Source organism: Nipponia nippon, unplaced genomic scaffold (assembly GCF_047370975.1).
Source record: "Nipponia nippon isolate SJK-2023a ecotype South Korea unplaced genomic scaffold, ASM4737097v1 scaffold_15, whole genome shotgun sequence".
Classification (NCBI taxonomy): domain Eukaryota; kingdom Metazoa; phylum Chordata; class Aves; order Pelecaniformes; family Threskiornithidae; genus Nipponia; species Nipponia nippon.
The window spans coordinates 8,896,794-8,922,920 of NW_028262331.1; the positions used below are offsets into that span (position 1 = coordinate 8,896,794).

The window sequence follows — 26,127 nt, forward strand, 5'->3', positions numbered from 1 at the left end:
TATCAGGGTGGGTTTCTCCCTCCCAAAACTAAAGACGCACACTGAGGGCAGCTGAGTAAACGAGGGCAAAGGATCAAAGGGAACAGACTCCCTTTTCTTTTAACCCTGCTTGTAATTCTTCCAAAAGGGATACAAATCCATAGCCGCTACCCTTCCCTTGGTGTTTTGGGGTTTGTTAGTTGCAGAGATTGCAGTAAACACTTTTACTGCTGCAACATATTATCGTGTTTTTCTCTTTTCATTGGAATAACAATAAAGTAAATGGTACAGAGAGAGAGGGTAAAATCCTGCCCTCTTTGAAGCCTACAGAGGTTTTGCCACTAACTTCAACGTGGGAAATATTTTTACTCTTTTTATACAGTTGTGCATCTTTAATCTGAAAGGAAGTTAACAACTCGTTAACAATGCCTGCTGTGCTAAATGACTGTTTTGATATTAATTTTAATATATTTTAGAATTAATTATGAATCTATCATGTATCAAAACAGAGTATATTCAGCAATAGCGATACCCAAACAAATCAACGTTTACAAGTGTGCCCACACGCTTCTTCAATACATTCAGCATATTAAAATTAACTTTATTTACCTGCAAATTTGACAAATACTAACAAAATGTAAAATTTCTATAAAAAGGTGATCATAAAAAAGGTGACTAAAGAACCGCCCTTCAATAAACTGTGACATTTTCTGCAGTAGCATAGAAAGCAACCATGGATAATATTAGATTAGGACAATTGCACATTTTTAATGCTCAAAGAAACTAAGACGCTAATATTCCCTTCCCTTAAAAGCAAGGAATAGGAGACTACAAAAATTACTGAAACTGTTAGAAAAATTATGGAAACAGACCATACTGAAAGAGATAGGAGGCCTAAGATCATCCTCCCCAAGGCTTCATATCAAAGCAGGACTTTTTGGTAGTAATGAAAAAAAGCTTATAAATGGTATGTAGATGGAAATCAATTATTTATATATGACTTTTGTTTGCAGCAAAAGGCAGGTGATGAAGCACAATGATTTAATCACACTTCTCTTCAGTACAGTATCGTATTTGCACGAAGACATCAATTTGACAATGACAAGAAACATTTCCTATCTTCTCCCCCCTCCTCAAATATTGGATCTTCAAAAGAGGGCTCTATTCAAACCTGCTAGGAGCTTCTACCACTAACTAGTACTTAATCCTGATTTGGGGATAAATTTCTTTGGAGATAATAGGTTAAATGCTTAGATTAGAAAAAATACGAATCTGAACATTTTCTAAAAAGTTAAGTAGCAATGGATTTAAGCTATTGATAAACAAATATTTCTGAAATTTAAAAATAGAAGAATTAACGCACTACAAATCACCACACTGGCCCTCTTTTAAATACATTTCTTCCACCCAAATGACATGATGCTGTAGAGCACTGATTACAGGATTTCGTATGCATTTCTCCTCAGATTCAAGACCCTGTTCAGCATGCTTCCAGGGTTAAACTGACAGCAAACAGTGATTTTATTTAAGACCGTTTTTAAGCAATACTTTTATTTAAATCGTAGCTATGAAATGTAGCAATTATTTAACAGACAATTTAAATGATCAAGAATTTCCTAAATTTGCAGTATATCCTAAAGTCTTCCACCGTCAGGTAGGAAATGCTCTAGAATTAGGCGAGTGTTTCTATAAAATGAAAATTAGTTTCCGGCGGGGAGGCATTTAAGAAAAAAAAAAAAAACCAAGAATGTACACAAATGGAATTAAAAAGTACAGAAGAGAACAGCAATGAAATTATTTCATGAAGAGGGCGTTCTCATTGATGTTAACCTGACTTTTTTTGCCGTCACTAAACGCATACTTTGTGTTAAAACAGACTAGATTTACACTTTTGATGCCAAAAAATTCCACTGCCGACACTTTTGCTTCACAAACAAACCATAAAGCAATGCTAGCAAGCTACAGATCATGAATTATTTCTCACCTTCTGGCCCAGCATATATGGTGTAGAGACTCAATCTTTTGAACTGCAATTCATCAAATACGATGCCACTTATTTTTAATACATTTGTCTTCAAACGCAACAATGCAAGTTGAAAAACAAAACTCAAAATAAACAAAGAAAAGCAATTGTTCTGTCATTAAATAATTACAGCTCATTTTACTCTAGATGACACATCCAGAAGGGTGGATGTTCCAGAATGAGATTTATCTTGCAAACTCGAGAAGAAAGTTGCAGTCACTATACAAGTCCAAGCACAGACGAGGTGCTGGCTGCAGTCCTATCAGTGCTGCAATAAATTAGCTTATACAGTGCTTGCCATTATAAAAGAGATCTCCAAACCTTAACTAGTCTACATGTTTAATAAAACACTGATTGTACACCTTAGGTAGGAAAAACAGGAAAAAAAAAATTCTGTTCATCTGTAAGGCACTATCAGTGCTTCCCAACAATCAAATAAGGTATTTTTCTGCCCACTTGCTCTGATCAATGGGAAAAACTTCTGCAGAGACATTCCAATTTAAACCTCTTTAACTATTAACTCAAGGCCACCATCACATTTCAATATAGAACATTTAAATAATCAGAGGAATTTCAGGTCCGTTAAAGGTGCAGTCAGGCATCCAAAGGGGGTATACAGTTTAATCTGTTTTACTGCTGGTCCAACATTAATTTTCTCATTATTAATGGATGGAAAAGCTCTTTTGTAGCCAAGGAAGCGTAATTATTTAAAATTTTAGATGTGTTGCACTTCACAGCTCTCAGCTGCTAAGCTGGCAGGAGTAACACTTCTGGAAAGCAGATCATTTATTTACCACATTAAAAGAAAAAAACCCAGATATTTATAAAACAGCAGCACTTTTAAGCTATTTACTAATTGAGTATCTTATTCGAGAAGTTTCTCTCTTTGACATTAAGATTACCGTAATTAAACAACGACAACAAAAATCAAAGTACAAAAACGAACTGAATTTGACATGTCATTTACTGGTTTCAGCAATAGATTAAGACTCAGAGATCCTGTGTAATATTCTTCTCTGGCACTGAGCTGCTGCGTGACCTTGACTAACAGCTTCTCAATCCTTCAATTTTCCTAAAATTAGCTTTCAGTCTCTAATGTTACAAGTTTGAAGTTCTTACAGTTCATTTTCAACACACCCTTCTTTTTAACCTGTCCTCTTCTAATAAACGGGTTTGAAATTGTACCCATAGCTTTGATTTCTGCTCTTTGTTTTCTATACTGTTTGCAGACTTCTTTTCTATCCCCTCTCCCTTGCACTGCTGGAATTATGCCACTATTCATTCAGTCAACTACCACAGCTTGAAAAGTCTCCCACTTCTTGTTCACTGAGAACTCCTTTCTTCCTCTCTAAACCTATTGCTTTGGAATCGCTCTTACCACCTCGCCCTTAACTCCGTAAGGATCAAGTCTTACAGCCTGCATCTTTCTTGTCTTATGCAGAAGCTATCTTGGTCCGAGACCACATCCCATTCGGAACTTGCAAGGTAGCTGTATGAATTCACACTTTTCTACTCGGCATATGTATGTAATACATATCACTGATGTACGTTAGAATGTACCTCGCCCATCCCACCAATTTAAAAGTTGGAGCTGCTGCCAAATTGAAGGTGTACTGAGCTGCAGCTACAGTAATGTTTTACTTAATTACAGTACTTCCAGTTTGTTTTTAAGGGCTTGTACTGAAAAATATTGCATCTTTTGCTCCTCCTAAAATGCTAAGAAGCCATGACAGAATCCTGCAGCTGGCGAACACTTCTGTGAATACATTTAAGACACACAGAAAAAACCTTTTCTTGAAAAACGCTGTCCCAAGAGAAGACCACCGCTAAGCTTTTGTAACAAAATGTCCTTTTCAGAGGCTGTAAGTCTAGTTATTTGCCTTCACAAATTGGCAACTGAAGCACAACCTCTAAAAAAATTCAAATACAGGATAATTCTCATCTTTCCTGGCTACCCACAGCCACCTACTGGATTTTTTGTAGATATAGTTCTTGGCAACGAAGCCTTCCCTCCCCAGCCTAACTGAAAGACAAGGCACGAACCTTATAGGAACAGTAATGAACGATTAAGAATTAAACAAACTTGAAATCGATGCGCAAGCTTCTACTCGTCACCAGATTCCCAAAACAAATACAAGTAATAGATACGTTTATATGTATATTCCCAGTAACAAGGAATAAAAGCGAAGAAATGAAAGCTCTGCTGCTCATCAGCAGTGTCTAACGCTATAGTCCAAGTCCAAATTGGCTAGTCCCAGATCAAGAGCAAAAGTAAAAATGTGAAACTGGGAGGTCCTGCAGTCATGTAATAAGTTACTGGCTTGTACTATTACAGTTACTATGCAACTATGACTTTTTGAAGGAATTCATGTCAAAGGCTATGCCAAATGCACCATACAAGAGAGAAAGGAGACGGCACATGCATCTGAACGGCAGCCTGTGATGCCAACCACAGTGCCTGTAGCGCCTGGACTGCCTCCTTTAAAACCCTGGGAGGGCAGATGTTAGAAATCCCGTATGGAGAACAGGAGGCGATGACCAGTTTGGATTTCACCAATTATCACAGGTAAAAGAGGAATTAAGACCTAAGTACAATCTCCCATTCTGCCTGTCTCGGTAGCTCAGCTTAACTTCCAAAGTTATTCACTACCTTAGCCTGCACAACCTGAGGCTTCTATAGCAAGTGGAACTACAGAGGAAGAAGAGCACTGCCATTCACACGGAAGATGGACAGAAGAGTAATAGATGTCCTAGCATCCCCCAAAATCAAACTCCATATTTGAATATCGAGACTCTCAGAATTAGTGGACATATCGAAAATTTGGAGCCAATTTCTCTATGCCTTACTTTATCTATAAATTGTGAAAATGAGATATGTATGTTTTCACATTTCACTTATTCGCACATATGCATCCTTAAGACCTCGTGACCAAAGAGCATTACAGTAATCAGCATGAAGCTTGCAAAGTACCCTTCTGTGTAAAGGTTAAAAACAACAGATAAGTATGTTTGTCCTGTGAAGGTCTGATTTGTATAGTTTATCTTCAGCAAAGGATAGCCTGGTTCTGTTTCTCAGGATAAACCAGAAGTTGTTCTCTCCTTGGGTAAGACTATCCCAATTCAACGGCACCGAAGAATACATAAAATCAAAGGAAATATAGCCGTGCGATTAGTCACCGCAGTGGATAGCTGGCATCCCTCTAAATGTCCGTAAGGAACGGTGCCAGCTTTAAGAACAAAAATTAACTGTCTCAGATTTCTATAAGGGCTGAGAAGTAAGTATCTCAGCAACCTGGCAGAAACACAGCGTACTGCCTGGAAAAATGCTACCAGAGTTCAACTGGAGGTGGGGGATTTTACTTCAGACACCGAGGTTATTCACCCTAACACCCACTTACAGAACTGCTGCATCAGTCCAGCAGCCAGAAAGCGTGGCGATTTCTCAGCTTCATCCAGCACATTCTCTTCTTGCCTTACCACCACTGGCTCCACCACAACCCTGACGGAGACAATTTATGCCACTAAAATGTACACATTAACTGCAACAGGCAACAAATGGCATTTTCTACCTAATTTTCATAGGAAATTCTCCTTCTGCAGCATATGCCAAGGCGTAGCCCAGGGTAAAATACGAGTAAGCTGTAACTTCCCTTTTGCCTTATGAAGCCAGTACTGTTAAAAAAAAAAAAAAAAAAGGGAAAAAAAAAAGAAAAAAGAAAAAGAAAAAAAGAGGGAAAAAAGCTAGCGTTGCCTGGGAGGGAAGGCAGCACGTACAGCGTCCGCTGCCTGCGTGCATTCCTGCAGCACCCTTCATTTGTGGGACTGCTGTTAAAAGTGTGATCCCACAACGTGTATGTCAGGGAGAGCAAGTGATAGAAAACATACCCTCCTGTGCAAGCAAGAGAGGATCTGGCCCTCCCTCCCCTCTACAGGGAGAGGAGAAAGAAGCTTATTGACCCAGGCACTAGATAAATGAACAGACTATCCATTAACTAGCGAATTGCACAGAATGAAATTATGTTAGAGACAATAAAATGAATATGACTTTAAAGCGTTCATTAAAACTGTCACCAACCATCTAAAATTTAACCTATAAACCACAGCTATCATCCATATATCACACCAAAAGCTTGCCAAAAAACACGATTAACCTGTGCAATGATCGATAATTTTGACATACGTAAATATTGTTTTTAATTGGAATACCTACAACCGATTATAAAATATTCTCCTAGACATGAAAAGAAAAGAAAAGAAACCAGCTAAGTTCGGTCACACATTTTTTGGCCAAAAACCTAGATGGAGAACATCTAGGTACCAGTGACAAAAATCTCCTTAACTAGAAAGCACTTTCTTAGGCAACAGACAGACAGAAGTTTTATAATCACAAAATACATTATTTCCATTTAAAAACTTGATTATATCAATATCTTCACTGGTTCTATTGGAATCAAAATCTCAAACATGGAAAGTAAAAACTGTGATTTATTAGTTACGCCTTGATACACAATTCAACTTCCCTTTCTCTTTCAGCATCCCTAGGAAAAGGCAGCCTTCGGGTAAAACACACATTTATTTGGTGTGTCAAATCTAGTCCAATCAATAACTCAAGTTAACCTAAAAAAGAACATTCATTTTTGTGCTTCATATTTCTATAAATCCTAGATAATCCCAATTTTATGACCCTAAACCATACCAAATAAACAGACTCCATGTGTCAGCTACAACACTGACTCCAAATACTGAGAAATAAGTTCCTTTTTCAAGCTAATCTCAAAAATTCTGTCCCACATGAGCCACATTTTGTAGACAAAAGATACTACTGTAGCAATATTTTTTGCCTTAAAAAAAATAATGAAGGTACAGACAGAATTACAGACCAGGGGGTTGGTTATTTGCAGGCCTGTTGATAACATTTGCTATAGCAAGATGAGCAGCTGGTCAGGATTCAAAGGCTGAACCAACTGGTTCCTGCCGCACTGAACGGCCCCCCATCATTTAAAGTCTCCGTATTCGGAGGAAGGTGAAAAGAAATTCTGTGACTTCTACCACTGTGTCATCCATATTAAACCCTTGATCTATGTAACTTCCCAAATCCAAAAAGTTTACTTTTTACCTTCTTTGAAATACTAGTAAGAAATGTCTATATATTAAAAATACATACATTCTTCATTTAAATAAGAAGTTAAAATAAAAAATGAGACTTTTAACTTCGCTGTTTATAAAACTTAATTGAGCTTGGCACGTCTATAAAATTTTCTGTTTTCCTAGAGGGTGGAGGGAAACGTAGAGTTTATAATGAAATTTGGCAAATAGAAATGGTAAATATAAGGTAAAACCCTATCTGTCTGGAACTGATTTCTGAAACACTGATCTTATTTCCTTCCTTATGGATTCTATTTTTATTGTATTATCTACGGCTGTACAGAACTTGCACAAGTGTGGACAACAATGTATTTAGCAACTAATATTCAGCTTTAGCCCAAATAAAACGTCCATAATTTGCTTTTAAATGTGGTGAAGTAAAGACAATTTACTGAAATAAAACTACAGCCCCATAGACTCTAAAATTACTCTTAAAAGCACGTATAACAATTTCTCTAGTATGAATAGATGTGTACAATTTACACACAAGTTGGTTTTAATTATCACAGTTCATAAAGGCCTTTATACCTTAGATCTGTCAAAATGAAGAGAGGAATTCTGATAGTTTTTAACACGGTAAAAATCTATAAAAGGATCCTCCCTTCAAGCATGTCCAGTTTGCTCAAAGAACTAAAAGGCAGATTCCAGGGTGCTTATCAGCTGTGTGATTTACAGACATTATACTTTGAAAAGTCTCACCGATCGTGACTCCGTTTCAAGTCTGGAGGGACTACCTCACACCACCCAGATCGAGCCTTGTCCAACTCACGGGACTAAGCCGTAGCGCTCCCTGCCAACATCATAAATGCTGCCATTAAAATATTTGTTTTAATTCTGACCTCAGAGTCACAGCTAATAAACAAGAAAGGCAATGAGAAATTGAAAAACAAACTAAATGCAGCTGTTGGACTGGACGTTTCACAACTGTGTTTAACTGCATCCTTTAATTTCACTTCTATGAATAGAAGCCATACACCACAGCTTGCATGCCAGCTAGTCAGCCAAGCAGTATTTTCTTTTGAGTTCATTTTGCAGTGTTATTCCGTCATGTAAATTTTACTGTATTTTTAACTTTTCCTTTGAGATGCAGTCGGCAAACAATGGCTAACTATTTGCTGGTGGTTTCTCATTAGAACACGTACTAGCAACGGGTAGCATTTGTGTAATTTTTCCATCATCTTCCTCACACACAAGAGGAACAGAATTTTTTGTGTGTATGTGTAATACATGTTTGTATGTGTGTCAGGCCAGAGCCCGTTTAAATGTATCCAGTGACCAGATGATTAACGTTTTAGAAACTCTGCATTACAAAATCACACGGAAGAACTAGATACAGAGGAGTGAAACATAAAGCTTACGCTATTCTATGGACTTCCCAAAACTTACTCATATATAAAACCAAAAGTATGGTTTTTTTAATACGTCTTCATAACAATGAATGAAAATACTTTTCCAGAAATGCCTAGGATTACAAATACTAATTAGGTAGAGAATCAGGAACTTGAACATACTTGAAAGAAATCCATTTAGAAATGGGAAAAAAAGGCCACATACTTTTAAAATTGTAAATACAAATAAGGAATCAGATGATTAAAAATTAGGACAGTAAGAAAATCAGAATTTCCGACTTATTTTAGAATATATTCCTTCAGTATGGAGGAAAATACACATAATTTTATTTTGCAAAAAAATACAGCACATTGGTGTGTTTTTCAAATAGGTTATGATCCTCCCCTTCTCGGTTTTCAGCCTTGGTATGTGGAAAGATAAGAAATACCACCTCACAGCCCTCCAAAACTAAACACTTTGTTTCCTTTATGCGTAGGGGGCATATTTGCATTTTTTAAAAAAATAAAAATCAATAACCATTTCTTTTAAACATGTGGAAATTCAACTTCCAAATAACATATACCGTTAGAACTTCATATTGAAATGTCTTAAAAAAAACCAAACCAAACCACCACCAAAAAGAGGAAGCAGACCTCATGCCTCCCAAATCATGCTGAAGACTTAATCCTCAGTACCATCTCAGTTCAGGATATTTGCATCCACAACCTCGCTCCAGTCCCAAGGCCTTACATGAAAGTGAAACAGTGAATGCTTTGGACCAATATTAAAAGGAACAGCAATAAACCAAAACATTTGAATGAAGCCATATTCAGAAATTTCCATAACAGATCATGCCAGAGGTCTGTGTAGCCCAGTGCATTTATTGCCTTTAACAACAGTGACTAGCAATCATCTCTATGTCTACGATGGAAGAGGGAACAAAGTGAATTAGATTTAATGGACTACGGCTGACATCAGAATTGGTGAGGTTTTTTTCCTCCTTTCTAAATCACAGCATCTAAAACAATATAATGAAAACCCAGGATGTTTGTATGGTTCCTTCAGTCTCCAGTCTAGACACTCTCTAGTTTAGACTAATCCAGTTTACCATTGAGCAACCGATTCTAATTGGTACCATTTAATCCTTGCCCTTCCCTCTCCCCATTTCCTCTCCCCACTTCAGACCCTGCACTTACAATTCCTGGCAGACTATCATCAACACGTTAAAAGCTTGGAGGCTTTTCTGTAAACATCTTAAATTAAGTAACCCCCTATGGTGTATTCCCTCCTTTTGTGAACTTCCAAAATTTAGTCCAGGGCACCTTCTTCTAGAGTTTACATAATGAGCTCTTGTCGACTTTCGTTATGAGCAGACAGGAGTCTTCTGCAATACTATGACGACTATGACATTCTGCAGACGGTTTGTACCTGGGTTTGTTATTATATAAATATACATAAAAATGCATACATATGAATATATATGAAAATATTATATATATATATATATATATCTAAAAGTTTAAAGCCTCCTCATAACAAATTCTTGCATAATGTTGCATTGGCAGAAAAACATCTTAATAACCAAGAAAATATTTACCAAAATTTATCCTGGCTACATTTTAATCATGGTAAAAATTCCATAAATAAAATAAAATTCCATAAATAAGAAAACCCATAATAAATACAGACCTTAGCGTCAATACGGCTGGTTTACATTATATAACAGAAAATTGTTACCGGTTGTACAATTGTTACTGGTTGTACATAACTGACATTTCTAAATATCTTATATTTATAGCATGGAAAAGGCCAAATCACCATTCCATGAAATGGTGGAAGGCTACGTTGTCCTGTAAACCACAGTAATAGAGTACGTTTGTTCATCAAAAAAAGGAAATCACGCAGGTGACATTATCTGCAACTCCGTTCAGCTAACAACATCCTAGATGATTTTTGTGTGGCCAAGGTGTATTGACTGTAATCCTATAAAGACAGGCCTTGTTCCTGGACCCAATCTAAAGGTATCAAGATTTTCTTATTTAAAAAAATAAAATAAAATAAAAAAATTCTATCTATCTATCTATCTATATCTATCTATATCTATATCTGTATCTCCAGGAAAAATACAATGCATAGGTTTGGGAACGTATCTACACAGATGCAGTCTGAAAAAGTAATCTAAATCACCTAATGTGAATTAGCAAACAGCACTACATTTTTGTCTGGACACTCTGTCCACAGTAAGCTGGCCTTTGATTCATCCAAAACTGAATATTCAAACTAAAATAAATCAAGTCAATGTTAAAGCTAAGTAAAAGCATCCATACAAAAGCTTAATGTGATTTTCATTTAATAAGTGAATTAAAGTAACTGTTCTTAGAGTCTCTTTGTAAGTATAAGCCTCTTGTTTCCACTATATCAATATATATGCCAGAGGTACATTAATAAAGTCCCCCGTCTATTAATATCACTTTACTTCCTCATATTATTTATTCTCATCTTGAAAAGTTTTAATAAAAGGCTTCAAGTCTCCCTAAAAGTTAGAAGGCACTTTCCTTTGTTCAGAAATGAAAGAGTGGACATGGAGTTCTTAACCCTGCCTGCAGCAGCTGCTGTGCACAGACGATCAGATGAGTGTTCAAATACGAACTGAATATTCTCAGAAGGCAGCTCATTTCCCTCGCAGTGGTTTCTGTATGCCTAAGAGATGCGACTTTCTTCTTAGACGTGGATCCTTCTCAATGAGGTTGAAGAAATATTATTCTCCCAATCAACTACAAACCAGTGCTATAATTGAAAGACATTCAGTGACTGCCATTCAAAAGACTCTGGGCATCTGCAGCGCCCAGTCTCCGGTCCATCAGCCACAGCTCCCTGCAAAATTCATCCACTTTGTTGGCAATTTCCAAGCTGCATGAATTATTCTGCTGGCAGGAGCCCATTTCTGGTCATCACCTGCACCGGGGCCCCACGGCTCCTTCCTCTTACATGCCAGTATCCTTGCCACATACTGGGGTGCAAGCGTCACTTCACGGGAAGGGGTTGTGGTAAAAAATAAATAAATACCATGTGTATCCATTACTTATGAAGCGAATATACTGCAAAATCAGATCCCTTTTTCCTGTTAATATACAGCATCTCTTCCACAGCACTTGGCAATGCTAAATTATTACTGTAACATTTACTTAATTTATTCAATATTGGATGGATGTCTAAGAATCAAAACACAGCGCTTCAGAAGAGGGATCTTATCTTCATGTAAGTCACAAAAGTCACCGGCACATATAGCATTATGTAAATAAATGATGATTTTGACATACAATAAAGCATCTAGAAAAACCGACAGTTTCCTATGGAAGAACAGGATACATGAAATACTCATATTCTAGCAATTAAAAAAGAAAAAAAGGAAAGAAGTAACAGTGCCAAGTCACCTGAACTCGAAACTTGGAATCAGATTCATTAAGCACACTTCCAAAACCAGAACAAGAATGTTACATAGGAAGCGTGCCCACCGGCCAGAAGAAACGCCGTCACCAAAGCTGACAACACAACGGGCAAAGAGAACGGATTAAGGAGACTCGCATCACAATTTTTATTTTTACCACTAGAATAAGGACCAAGTTAGCATTTCGTGTCTGTTTCCCAAAGATTCAATCAGCAGCAAATGGCAAAGGAGTACCAGTTCTTTTTCACTTTTATTGAACTGCTACATATCTGACCTATTAAAATGAAAAATGTTAAGCAGAGAGGCAATAACAATACATGCAGGGACCCGGCTTTTAGAAATTCCATAGGACTAAGGGATTTTGTGGATGAGATGTCTGGCCACAAATTTTTCAGCTGTAGTACAAACACTTTCCTCCCCCTCCACCCCCACCAAAAACCCAGCAACACGCTCCCCATAGTAAACCAACACAACTTTTTTTGAAAACTAAAATTTCATGTACACTGGAAAAAAACACAGAGAAAACCTAAACTACCAGGAACTGCACTTTCTCTCCTTCATAGTTTGGTGTTTTTTTTTTTTCTTTCTAATGTTAAACATGATTTGCTATATGTCTTCGACTGAGACTTTTACAGCCTCCCTAAAATCAACTGACTCAGAAGCAAGCTTTTATTAACATAAGGGTCTGGAAGAGGTATATAGGGACATGCTAGGCAGCATTAAAAAAAAAACAACAACAAAAAAAACAAACTCTGGTGCCCCCTAAGTATATTCAGAAATGATATTTCAAGTTTGCTGTTTTATTATTCAACCAGATTTTCAGAGTAGCCATAGATTTAATACAAAAAAAACTAACTATGCCAAGTTTCTTCCTTCTTCGAATACCTCAAAAACAGAAAAGAAAAAAATTCAATAGATTTGCCTTAAATTTAAACAAAAGGTAGATCTCATGCCAGCAAAAGTCACTATAGAAATGTCTACACAGCAGAATGAAATGCTATGAAGAGACACCCCTGCTTGTTCTTTCATAATTTTGCCTTTTAATGCAGCTAATGTAAACGGCTGCATGTACAGCAAGCTCTCATTGCCAACTAACCCTGCTCGGAACTCCACATAGATTATTTACCTTGCTGGGAGGAAAAAACAACCCCCAAAGCCTCAAAACCAAAGCAAAACAAAACAAAAACAACAACAACAACAACAACAACAAAACGACACCCATCAGCAGGAGTCCTGCCATTGCCTGCAACAGACTTTCAATCAGGCCCGTAACAACTCAGCATATTTTGGACGCTGTGAATGCAGTAAAGGATTTCTTCTTGGTTTCAAAAAGAAAGATTAGGGGAAAAAATATGACTGCCATTTACTGACATTAGTGAGTGTCTCTCCTTCCCATCTGATTGTTTTCTGATAATCCTACAGGGAAGCAATATATTATGAGGACCTATTCTCACGATGACACCTATAAATTCTGCACTGTTATTTTATCACGATTAACTTATCCCTAGAAAGCTCCTTGTTCATTATGAAAACATAAACAGCAGAAACCCCCAAAAATGCATCAACTGATATCTTTAAAATACAGCTTAAAGTGGCTGTGGCACTGTTCTACTGGTTTACTACACAAAAATCATATATATCCATCTTCCCTATCCATTGACCTTCAGTGGCTTCCAGTGGCTGTGGTGGCTTTGTTGTAGATTTTTTTCTAACACAATCTTCTAAGTTTTTACAGAACTGAATACCTGTGGAGCTCACGGGCTCTTGGGATGAGACATGATGAAATTAAGCTATTTGAGCAGCCCTAGAGAATAAAATAGTTCACTGAAACAGATCAGTATTCCCTGTTTGCCTTGATAGCAGAAGTTTGCAGTTGCTATGTTCTAGTGCAGCATCGCAGACACTGCTTGAAATTATGAGTAAAAGTGGTTTTTCACTCCAACCAGCCAACAGACGAAGACGGTATCAAAAGGCACCTCTTGTTTTGTTCTGCTTTGTAATGAGATCAGCTTGATTGGCAATATACCGCTATATAATGGATTAAGATGATGTTACTTACAACACTGGCTTCGAATACAATTCTGCCTTGATGTTAAATAAAGAATACAGAATCCTGTGTATGTGCTGCTTTCATACTGTAGGAGCCAAGGTAATAGTTCTCAACCGTTTTGATATTGCTCTGTACCCAGAGCGTGCGGTATGATTCAATACCTTGCTGTGAATCATCCCTCCCGCAAATATCTCACAACATACATAATTTGCAATCAGGCAAAAATAACCCCAATTAGAATAAGTGTTTTGCCATTAAGTATCTTATCGCACCATTAGATCTAAGGTAACAGTCTGCTATATCATATACAAAGGATTGTAATTTTAGTACCTGAGCAAACCAAAAGAACTTGATTATAATACAAGTAATCCAATAATATGCAAATATAACCTTCAATTTAAAAAATAACACGTTAATTTGCTTTTGCATAAACATTCTGTTTCCCTTGAATTTATACAATAATAAAAATTGTCTTAAGGAGGCACTTAATTCAAATCTATAAAGCATTCTAATTTAAGCAGCTGTATTTAATTAGCATTGCTCAACTCTAGGTATTATCTTTCCACCAGAGTACAAAGCAAAAATATTACTGTTCTGGAATTGGCATAGTTGATTCTCAGTTAAACGCACAGAGTCCCACAAACAATTCCCTTAAGTATCAGAAGAAAATTCAGCCAGATAAGAGTACAGTTTTTTATGTCAAAAACTCACAGTGAAAATGCTGTGAACGCACACCACTATTAAAGAGTTCTGACATAACAGATGGGATGTCAGAGTAAGACCAACTGGTCAGTAAAAATGAAAACATAAGTGACAGACATTTAGTTTTATTCTTTGAAATGTGACTTCATCCTCAAGATCTTCATGGCATTTGCTACATCTTAGAAACGGTTAATTTAGGCGAGTGGAAGCTGTTGATTTGCTGGCCATTTCACTGACTACTACTGCAATCAACCAAAACATCTTTTTTTTTTTTTTTTGCTGTCTATAGACAGAGTAGTAAACATGTTAATTGTCAAATTAATAAGATTTATTAACAGCCAAAATTTGTAGTTATCTCTGCTGCCCACAGTCATTGTTCATTTGTAAAGAGGAAGGAGAGGAATAGGTACTTTTGAGGAGTTTCTTAAAAGTATTTCCAGATTATAGCTGATTTCACTCAGGAGAGAGGGTAGAATCGCAAACTCTTCATCAAAACACATAATGGCAGCGCAAGTTACTTTAAAAACAGCGTCAGTGAAACGATTCATTTTATTTTGATATTTAGGGAGGATACCATCTGGATACCTGACTGGCAGATCACCCAACGGAAAAGAATTCCTTAGTACTTCTACTACATTCGAAGTGGTAGACCGAATATTCTCACATATACCATAGTATAACAGTTGCTTAAGTTTGAAATTTCCAGAAAAGACAAATTAACCAGCCTATGACACATTCAACACGCAACAGAGCAGGTCAAAAGTCCTAGCAGCAGTGAGCAGATATTTGCACGTATCACAATGGTATTCGCAATTCCTCCAAAGCAATGGAACACACACCTATGATATTGTACCGTCTTCATCTTGTTTACAGCTATCACATTAAAATCGTAAAATAACTTACCACTAGGGTTAAAAGCCATGCAGCAAATGGGCTTTTCATGTGCAGGGAAGTGGGCCACAATGCCATCGCTATCCGAGTCCTCGCTGACAAGTACCTGCGCAATTATTGACAGAGACAAGGGACGATTAGGAAGTAAAAATACACCTAAGAGAAAACACCAACTTACTGATACAGGAATTGTTTTATAAGATATACACAGTGGTATGAATTAGAAATATAATTGCATGAGAACTAGACACAATCTTCTACAATTTTTTCAGATAAAGAGACATGAGACATGCTCAAATAACCTACTATTAACTACAAAGGAATATGCACTTTATACCTGGATTCCCTATTCATTTATCCTATTCAAATAACGCAAAATGGAAAAATATTACTCTTTTGCTATGTAAAGGATTAGTGGCTGCACAGAAGCTTACTACAAAAGCATGCAGTGTATGCAGTGCACCGGGAAGCCACACTGAAGGTTTCCATTGCCGTTGGCTGAAGCAAGGGTTGTGAGCTCTCTGGGTGTCTATACTCAAGAGGACCTCTGAATCACAAATTTGTGACAGGAGCCCTCCTGCTCGTTCAGGTCTCCCGTGGACAGGAGCTCTCATTCCGCCACACTCCGCAGCAGCGTGCAGCTGGACTAACGTAGGGAGGATCGGGGTAATTACACTGAAGAGCCCACACAGTTCTTTAATTGTAAACAATACATGATTTGCTCTAAGCGGTAACAAAAATCACATAACAGAAAGCAAAACATGAGGTAGCATAGAGTTTTTCAAAGAAAAGGGAATATTTAACCATTACGTAAACCAGTATTTTCTTTGGGAGGATTCAAAGTATACATGGCAAACGAGCGGAAAAACGGACCAAAAACCCAGTCAAAGAAAGTGGGCTTGCTTCCCCCCAGTTATCCACCAGTTGCATAGGCAGGAACACCACAGCTTGCATCCTGCTAATAAGTGGTGATGGACTTGAGGTATCTGGATTTCCGAACGGCACGAGAAATGCTAAGGACTGGGAGCGTGTATTGAAGCAGCTGCATTACAAAGTCTGCAGCTAACAAGAATTGTCTCCATCTTGAAATTGCCTCAGTGGACATTAAATGACAGTATTACAAAGGTTGTGAATCAAAACTCCTTAAAAAGTCGTGCTGTTGTAAAATACCTTCTTGTGAACAAAAAAGCAATTACAAGGTAGGAAAGAGTTTTCACAAGAGAGGGAAATTAAGTGGAAAAGGGAATATCTGGACTGGGATGTGTGTTGCGCAACATCTTCTGGAGAAAGGGACAAAGGATGAGCTTTTGGTTTTTTAACCAAAAGGCTATTTGAAGTTGATAAAACTACTTGGGCCAGTCAAAACTGAAGCTGACTGTGAAGAAATACAAAAGGACCTCCAAAGGGACACAGTATCACCAATGTCTAATTATATTAAAAGGAAAAGTTATTCTTAGATTTATAGAAGGGAACCAAAATATGTGTGGACAAAACATATGCAAGAGCTGTAAAAGTATTTTATTCCTTGGTTACATCATGCTAAAGACTAAATTAAGTAAAACAATGAGAAAGATCCATCAGAAAAGCACTTAATAAAAGGGTTTCTGCGGTAAGCAAAAACCACCTTCTTAATAAGATAGTGCAAAATTTCCCATTTCAAGTTCAGAATAATTTGTCTGCTGCTTCCAAAATAATCTGAAAGGTTTTTAATACTTCCTATTCCTAACAGATATCAGAATAATTTGAAGATATTTTTATGCTTCAAAAAGAGAAATCATCTTTAAATGTTTAAAGAAGTCACGTAATATGGATGAAGAGGCCTGCGCCTGACTTACTTTAAATGTTCAAATTACTTGGCACTGTCACATAAGCACAATTATGGTTTTGCTTTCCGTTGTCAGCATTTCGTGCTTATTCCAGAACCACTAACCAAAGGGTCTGGAGATCTTCCTAAGAGCTTTTCAAAGAAACAGTGTTCTTTTCTCAGCCTATATAAACTGCACTAAGTAACTCCTATACATCATCTTTTCACAGCTTCCACTTTTAGGTAACTTGGTCTTATCCCAAACATTTCGCTCTAATTAAAGATACACGATAATTATAAAGTAACATCATAAACCAGCTTTACGAAAGAGACAGAAGTTTTTTTTAAAATCTAGTCTGTTAAACAAAAATATTTAATCTAGAAATGTGTTGGTACCAACAGTATCTACTAAATCATGGCTAAAACCAGTTATATAGCATATTTCATGTGCATCATCTTCTACAGACTGTAAACTGGATTAATTCAGCACGTGCCTATTTTTTTTTCTTTAAACTGATGATAAATGCACCCCTGTTATCATCCCCACAACATAAACCCCCTATTCAACAGCCAAGGAACACTCTGGATGGTAAGACAACCTTTAAATATTTTTCCTCTGGAAATACGATACAAAGCAAAAATTTCACAACATTAAAAACTGCAAAACACCTCAGACATACCAATTTGAGAATACAATAAAGCCCAAATCTATTATTTGTATGCTATGCTAACTGTTTCCATGCTTTACAACGGTTTATTTCAATCACTGTTTTTCCACTTCCTGGAAAAACAATCTTTTGTGTTCAATCTAAAACGAGTTTTTCAAAATCTTTGCTTTCCACTGTAAAAGCTGATTTTCAGATAGAGCAAACCAGTCCTTATTTTGGCTGTTTTAGAAGCCCATTGTTTGTGATAGAAATACAAGGAAGAAGAACTTAGCAGCATAACATCCAATCAAAGAAAAACAACTGTGAGCTTGTGGATCCTGAAAACCCTCGCCTGCCACCAAGACTGGCTCATGCAGAGCTTTCAGGCTCAAACTAAGAGATGTTTGTCTCCTGCATTAGCCAAGTAAAAGAAAAAAAAAAAAAAGAAAAAAAAAAGTTAAAAACCCCACAAAACCACCTTCATTACTCAAAAATTTGGAAATCCTTAGATAGTGGAGAATCTGAAATTCAGGCTGCAGTGGTGCCACGCCACCTCCTTTCTTGATGTCCACTACCTGTCACTGCCCACCCGCTGCGGGCACAGCGTGGGAATGCTTGTGAAACACACACGTGGAAACACAGTTGCTTGTGCAAGGTAAGATGAAGTTGAAAAAAAAAAAAAACAAAACGTTATTAATCTTTTCTAAATCGACATGAAAAAATAAATCCTTGTGGAACAGACAAGAAAGGAAGTACGTTTTTTAAAATCACCAACTTGTATTTAAATTTTCAGGCTGTACTGCGAGATTTGTCATGTCCTTCCCCTGCACTTTTGTAGTAGACAGCTGGGGAAAACATACATCACTTTTTACAATTTCAACACTACAAAGGGGGGAAGGAAAAAAAAAAAAAAAAAAATCAAAGGAATTACAGCAGTTGACTTAACTACACCATCAACCAAAGAAGAGCCCCTTTGGAAACGTCCCTTCCAAACCTGCCACAAAACAAAAGCCTGGTTCGCATGCCAGCTTAGAGCTCGCGTAGCTCTAAAATCATGGTATGATTTTCGTCACTGTATACAACTTAAGGAAAACAAAAGTATGCTGATATAACACAAGGTGCTTTATAGTGGAATACCTTATTTTCTGTATTGGAGATCTTTAAATGGAGAGAACTGCCTCAGCACAACAGGGTTTATATAAATTTGGAAACCACTTCTTGCAAAGGCTGAAGTGGAAGACGCTATCTGCAAAGGTGCTGGAGAGAACGATGTCCGCAGGCTAACATATGTCACGTTAAATCAATACTGACATTGTACAACTGGTTCCTTTCGACCAGTTTATGGTTTCTTACCACTGAAAAGAGCGGAGTTTGAAATTTTTCTTGGAAGTCAAAACAGTGGTACAAATTGCCTAATAACGCATGCAAGTGCTGTCAAAAAGCTCGAAGGAAGCAGCTCATTCGGCTTCCTGACACACAGGGCAGACAAAGCCCACAGGAATCCCGAGGCTGCAATTTTTTTCATCCCAAATAGGCTTCGTTCTCCAAGGTAGTAGACTCTAACCACTCCACTATTAAGAGTGAAAGACCTTACAATGGCTCTCATTGAAAAAGGTTCATAAATCTTAGCATTACTCTTACAATTGCCTAGTCACTGAGGTTCATAAGGATGCTCAAGTATCTTCCTTGCAGAATTCCCCACCATTACAAATAGCAACGCCATTTTAAGAAAAACAACCGACGAGAAACAAGCACCAAGGGTCTTCTACCAAGACGGCCTCGCACCTCTGCGCTCAGCCTATTTCTGATGCCGACACAGTATGGTAATAAGAGAGCTACAACACGATTTTCAAAAAAGCTGCCCGGCCAACAGAGTCGGTGGCTGGACATGCGGAGCCGATGCTGGAGCTCTCTCAAGCCAGCCCTATTAAAGTTCAGCAGAACACTGCAGTTGATTGAAGATGAATCAAGTCCTCTTTATCTTACTCTAAAAGAGAAACAGACAAAACACCTAGGGGATCATTACATTTACTATCAGAAAATAGTGTTTGCTTTGAGGGCAAGAGATAGCTGAAGCCAAAGCTTTTTTCTCCTATGCCATATTTTTCTTCATTCATTGTATTTTCCATACTGCTGAACAGAAGCCACTAGTAATTATGACTGCAATTATTTTAATCTTTAAAGGCAAATTACACCACTTATCCCAGTGGAGACATGTTTTTAAATAAAACATGAAAGTAACACAAATAAAAATGGACAGAAATCTAATCAAGCAGGTCCTACTCTTAATAAAATTAAGAAAGAATAATCCCATCGTCACAAAAACAAATAGGTTTGGCAATATTTATAAATACGAATATTATATAGACATCTTTGCATGTATACTTATTAAGATCCCCATTGATTTAAATAGCTGAAGTTAGTGCAGGGTCCGCTCCAGTTCGTACGCACAAAAACCAGTCCCCTCCATACCGACCCCCCCAATTAGCCTCCCCCAACTTATAGCTAAGGTCAAACATCAGTGGAAAAGGGCTAAAAGTGATAAATCTGTGGCATTAACTACTGCACTCCTTTTAATAGAATCCAGCATAAACTCAAAACAGCCTCGCGCTCAGCCTGAACCATTTATCTGAGACAAAAATGTCTTCTTGACAAAAAACAGATCTCCTTTAATAAAAGTAAGGCAGACAGTATTATGCTCTGAGGGGATCCTGTTGCTCTTTTTATATATAAAAAGAATTCTTCTGTAATACACGTAGGTATAAAAAGTGAAGAAAATTGATGCTAAATATATAAGCATTAGAACATCAAATTAGCCTTTGTGAATGAAATCTGTTCTTACAAATAAAAGCACTGGTGTTAATGACCAGTGGAATTACGTACGTAGTTAAAGTTTTATTATGGAATATGCTTTATTCTTTTAGCTTCTTTTTGCTTTAGACCGAAGTTTCACAACAATTCTTGCTCCTGATAAGCATCTTTATTTGGTTCAATTGTTATCAACTGCTTACCAAATGAAAATGAACTTTTGAAACTGCAGCAGTCTGCAGTTTTTTCTGAAAATTCCTCTTTAATGCAATAAAAAGTTAATAGGGAACAGAAAAAAGCACCAATCACGTTTTAAAACATAAAAAGATCAACATGTTATCTTCTTTTTTATAAGTTATTTTTAAAATATTTCCTCAAATATTTTCATGTGTTTTGGACGTTCAGTGAAAGCAACACAATGATATCTCATCAATCACATCGCTCTATCAAAAGCATTAAGAATGAAGTTTTGTATTTTTAAATGACCACATATTTTTCTGTCAACTAAATGTTAGATGTTTAACAGATTTACATTCAGTCACAAAACTGGCGACTTTTGAGAAAGGTCATTATTGCAGACTACATGTGGGTGGCCTAGTTGATGAATTAATTAAGAATACAGAAACAAAGGTCGAAAGAAAATAATTTTTCTTTAAAACTCAAGCCACTGGAGTCTTACACATTTAATTCCAATTACTGAAAAAGAGGACATCTGTACAGCTTTAGTTTTATCCATTTCAACTAATTAACAGATTCAAATAAATAGTCATTACATCTAACTGAAAAGTTTGCTAACACTTCATTAGAAGGAAATTTAAACAAGCACACAACCTTGTTAACATATTTTGGTTTACCACAAAGTTACTTGGGCATCTCGATAATTATTTTTACTCCCTTTACAAATATATCATGACAGCCAACTTCAATAATTCTACATTCCTTTGCATTTATTTAATTACTTCATAATTCAAATTTTCTTAAAGTACCGCCAATCTTGAAAGTAGAAGCTATCATATAAACAAGTGCTTCGTATGAGATTTCACTACAATATCTACATTCATAAGGTTTATTAGAAATAGTTTCCCTGCAGATTTAACCCTGCAAGATTACATTAGGAGATTTCTTTGGTCTTTAATTGTATATTTTTCAGTGGTAAGTTAGCATTTCAACCTCTGCCATGGTAGCACAGTACATTTCATGAAATGCACCGAGTTCCATCTCGCATTCATTATATTGGATATCGTTGAAATGGCAGATACAATAAAAAATTAGGGAAAACTTAAAGCTGTAGTTAGTCCTTCCGGCTTATGTCCAAAACATGTTCCTTAATCGTCCTACTGGCAGATAAATCTTTATGTTCGTACACACGCACAGAGCAGCTCGCTCCATCTTTACAAACTGTGTCGCTATGCTCAAAGTAAATGGGCAAGCGCATGCATCATTACTTTGTAAGCCTTTATACAGATCTTTTTAAAAACAAACAAACCTGCTCCTTCACTGACAAAAGTGCTTATTTCTCCTTCAAAAGGACACGCTTGCTTGCCTTGGATTTACTGCCTTCTTATATGCCTTCCATTTTCTTCCTCTCTTTAAAACAGATTTCTTCCTTTTTTTACTGTATGTTATCTTAAAGATATATTTTATTACTTGGGAATTGTTTTCTTTCATTACAACACCCAAATTCTAAGTTAGATAGAAATTCTAAGGTAGATAGAAATCTTTATTGACCTGAAGGAGGTGAGGTATTCCTTTTACATTAGGAGTCCACTGGTGGTAAGAAAATAACTCCTTTCTGCTTCTGAAATTCCCCTCATTTACGATTAGGCTGACAACCATGCATGCACACACAAATATATTTACATAGTTGCTAGACAAATCGCTGATGACAGGGATGCTAGGCTTTCAAACTGTTAATTCAGTCCAGAAAACACTTGGCAGACATTACTAACTCTTGTGGGTTCCCAGTCAGTTTAGGAAGACCGATGCTTGTAATGGGCACAGCCATCCAGCAGCATCGCCATCCAGCAGAAATGAAATCCTCCAAAGCAGGCACCTTCATCATAGGAGGAAGCCGTGTTTCTCTGTACCCACCCAGACCTCTTATTTCCCACCTGGAATCTGAAAACTAGGATGACGAACCAATAACTTTAGAAAAATCACTGCCACGCAGCGTCAAGAAAACTGAAACTAAAGTATGCAAGGCATTTGCTGTACCGCTGTAACAGCAATTACTTTCTCTAAAACACAGGTGAGGCTGCGCTCTGCATTAGCCATTCTGCTCAATCACTCTTCTATTTCGACCAAAGCATCAGTAATGATCTACTTTGGACGACTGCTATCAGCAAATCAATTTGCCACAGAAGAGTAAAATAATTGCAGAAATTAATACAACGAGGAAGAATCAACATAGCTCAGTCATCCAGATTTCAAATCAGCACGATGCTTATCTATGAGTTTATATTGAAGTGTATGAGCAATCACATTTAGTTCAGTGAGATTACTCGCACCGTTTAAAGGTCAGACTTGCTAAAACGCTTTCCCGAACTGAAGCTTCAATCAATTATGCTATAAAAATGAGCCGGGACTACCCAGCTAGTACAAATACGTGCCATCTAAACTAGCCTGCCATTTCTTGCAGGCTTGCCTGCTTCTGTCAGCACGCAAGCACGGGATCCCTGCCAGGCTCCTTGGGACAAGTCAGTTCACACAACTGCCAAAATCAGAATCTACCACGTTCAAATGAGGCTGTGTGCTCGAAAACTTACGTTTCCACCTGGCAATGGAAATACAGCTGGGGTGATGGACAAGAACTCAGCGGGGACCGAGCCCACACGACACTCCTTGCATTAGAAGGCTCTTTACTGGGGCAGTGTTGAGCGACAGTCTTTATTTAGACCATGTACAAAGTGCATTTATTTTTAATCAACTTTCTTTTTGCTAGATGCACATTTCAGTACGAAAATATTGTTAAGAAGTCTTCTCTACGACAAAAATCTAACAATGCGAAAGAAAGATTATTTTATTTTTCCCGGAAAGAAAAAATATAATGCTAATTCTGAAAGTGAGTCTCAGCACTGAAAAGAAATTGTTAATTTAATAGCGTTTTAAAACTTCAGATCACAAAAATATGAATGCAAGACAGAAACAATTAGGGTATCTAACTTAGAGCCTCCTTCCCTAGAGATTCAAGACAAAAATTATTTTACTAGAACTGATGGCTTATTTATGTTACAGCAGCAGTATTTGGACAAGGCAAGCGTTATCGTTTTTACAACTACTTTTCCATAGTGCCCTTTAGGCTTGATAGCTCCCTACTATTGTTAAGGTCAGAGGACAAGTTCATAAAACCTCTAAATCATACATAACAAGACTTAAAAACCTAAGATATATCATTTTTTTCCCTAGGCCTATGCAGAAGAATCAAAGCACAGACAATGACCATCAGGAATAATGACCGCATTAAAGAAGGCTTCATGAGAAATTTATGAAGCAAAATTTTTCTTTTTTTTTTTTTTCTTTTTCTTTTTTTCCCTGGCAGTATACAAAGAGCCAAAAGACCTTTTTTCCCAGGAAACAAAAACAAACCGCAACAGTCAACAGACTTATTTTAAGACCTGACTCTGTAAGGTCTTAAGTAATATACATTCTTTTTTCAATTCCCCTCTTTTTTTTTTTTTTTTTCTTTTATTTTAATTTCGCAGGAAAAGGCCTCTAATGTTATATGAGCAATGCCCTTTCAATGTAATGTCACTTGGCTAAGTACTTCCAAACTAATTCTCAGGAAAAAACACAGCTCAAACTGCCTACTGGTTTTTTGTTTGATTTCTTTGTTTGTTTTCAAGTAAAACATTTCATTTTCCTATCAGGTAAGAAAAGAAAATAACTTGACTACTCATTTGTCATTAATACCTTACTAACTTACCTGCAATAAGCATCATAAAGATAGGGGAAAACAAGAAAAAAGAAACTGTTTTTATTTTTTTTAAATTCAATAAACGTGAACCATAGGGAAAAAAAAAATTACAAAATAGTTACAGGATAATGAAGTCTGTAGGAGTGCTGCATAAACACTGATTCTAGGACCAGATGCTTAAAAATGAAATGATTGGTAGAAACAAACAAAAAAGATAAGGATGTCTTTCTCCGTCACAATGACAGTACAACACACCAATTTAAAGTCTGTGCAATAATGCTGTGGATTTTTCAAGAAATGATTTTGCCTGACGCACTGTACTGTACGTTATTAGTAAAACGGTACATATACCTCACAAAACAGTGTCATGCTTGGTTGCATTTTCATTTTGAAATTTATGTCAAATTATAAGCTTTTATACTTAATATCCAACTTCACTCGTCGTCTTTTTTAAAGTGGAATTCAACAATTCACCGTACTTCTAGACAATCACATTTTCCAGTCACGTTATATATTAATAATCAGACTACATATACATTTCAACTGATCAGCATAAATCAATGTCAATTATGAACAAGTGTCAGAGAGACAAAATGTGACACTTCACACTTGATGTTGTCAAAGTGTCACATAAATATGTTCTAAGGACAATATATATTTTGGCTGAATTTCAGTCCCAAATAGGACTTTATCACAGCTGTGTGCGTCTGTAGAAGTTTTGAACCTAGCAAAAATCTCATCTATTTTTCATTTTCAAAAGCATAAAATACATTTTCCTGAGATTTTCATGAAAATGAACGCCCGTTCAGTTTCTGTGCAAGCTGTATTACCTGCCCTTCTGCAACTGTCTCTGTATCAATGATAGTGATGATTCCAGGCACCAGAGGACTTCGACGAATGTTGCTATGAGCTAAAATTTCTTCTTCAGTTGCTCCTGAAGGCAGCGTCCCTGTCAGCTGCGTAACTACCTTCCCAACCATTGTAAGTCCAGTCTTTATCGTCTATAAAAAGAAAGAGAACCAATAAATAATGTTTAGGGCCGTTTTGTGGATCTATCTTGAATTTTTTCTCAACACAATTAATATAACTAGATTGCACACACCAGAAGCACACAAAACAAATGTTTTTATAATGGATATATAAGCTGCAAAAGGCTGCATGTAACAGAAATACCTTGAAAAAATTTAGCATCCTATCAATTTGAAGTATTCACCTTTAGTTTGGAATTAAATACTTCCAAAACATTCATGAAAGAAGAAATATTTTAATGTTGTCTAAATGTTACAGTTTTTTCTTTCTTTAACGTTGTTATTTACTTATTCCAAGAGGTACAGAGCATGGATACTTGGAAGAATCAAATGATGAAGCCAAGATGGGTGCGTGTGGAG

General features: G+C 36.8%; 1 protein-coding gene across 21 annotated transcripts in view; it reads right to left on the bottom strand.

The window, feature by feature from the left end:
• BCAS3 (BCAS3 microtubule associated cell migration factor) overlaps positions 1-26,127 on the bottom strand; it is a 373,805-nt gene that overhangs the window by 268,463 nt on the left and 79,215 nt on the right. For all 21 annotated transcript variants that reach the window (XR_015703602.1, XM_087752408.1, XM_087752414.1 and 18 more), the window contains 2 exons: positions 25,570-25,740; positions 15,580-15,673 (listed from right to left, as the gene is read on the bottom strand). Coding sequence is in view for 20 of the 21 variants with exons in the window: in XM_087752408.1 (XP_087608534.1) it covers positions 15,580-15,673; positions 25,570-25,740 (265 nt within the window). In the remaining variant the exon portion in view is untranslated. The remainder of the gene's footprint in view (positions 1-15,579; positions 15,674-25,569; positions 25,741-26,127) is intronic.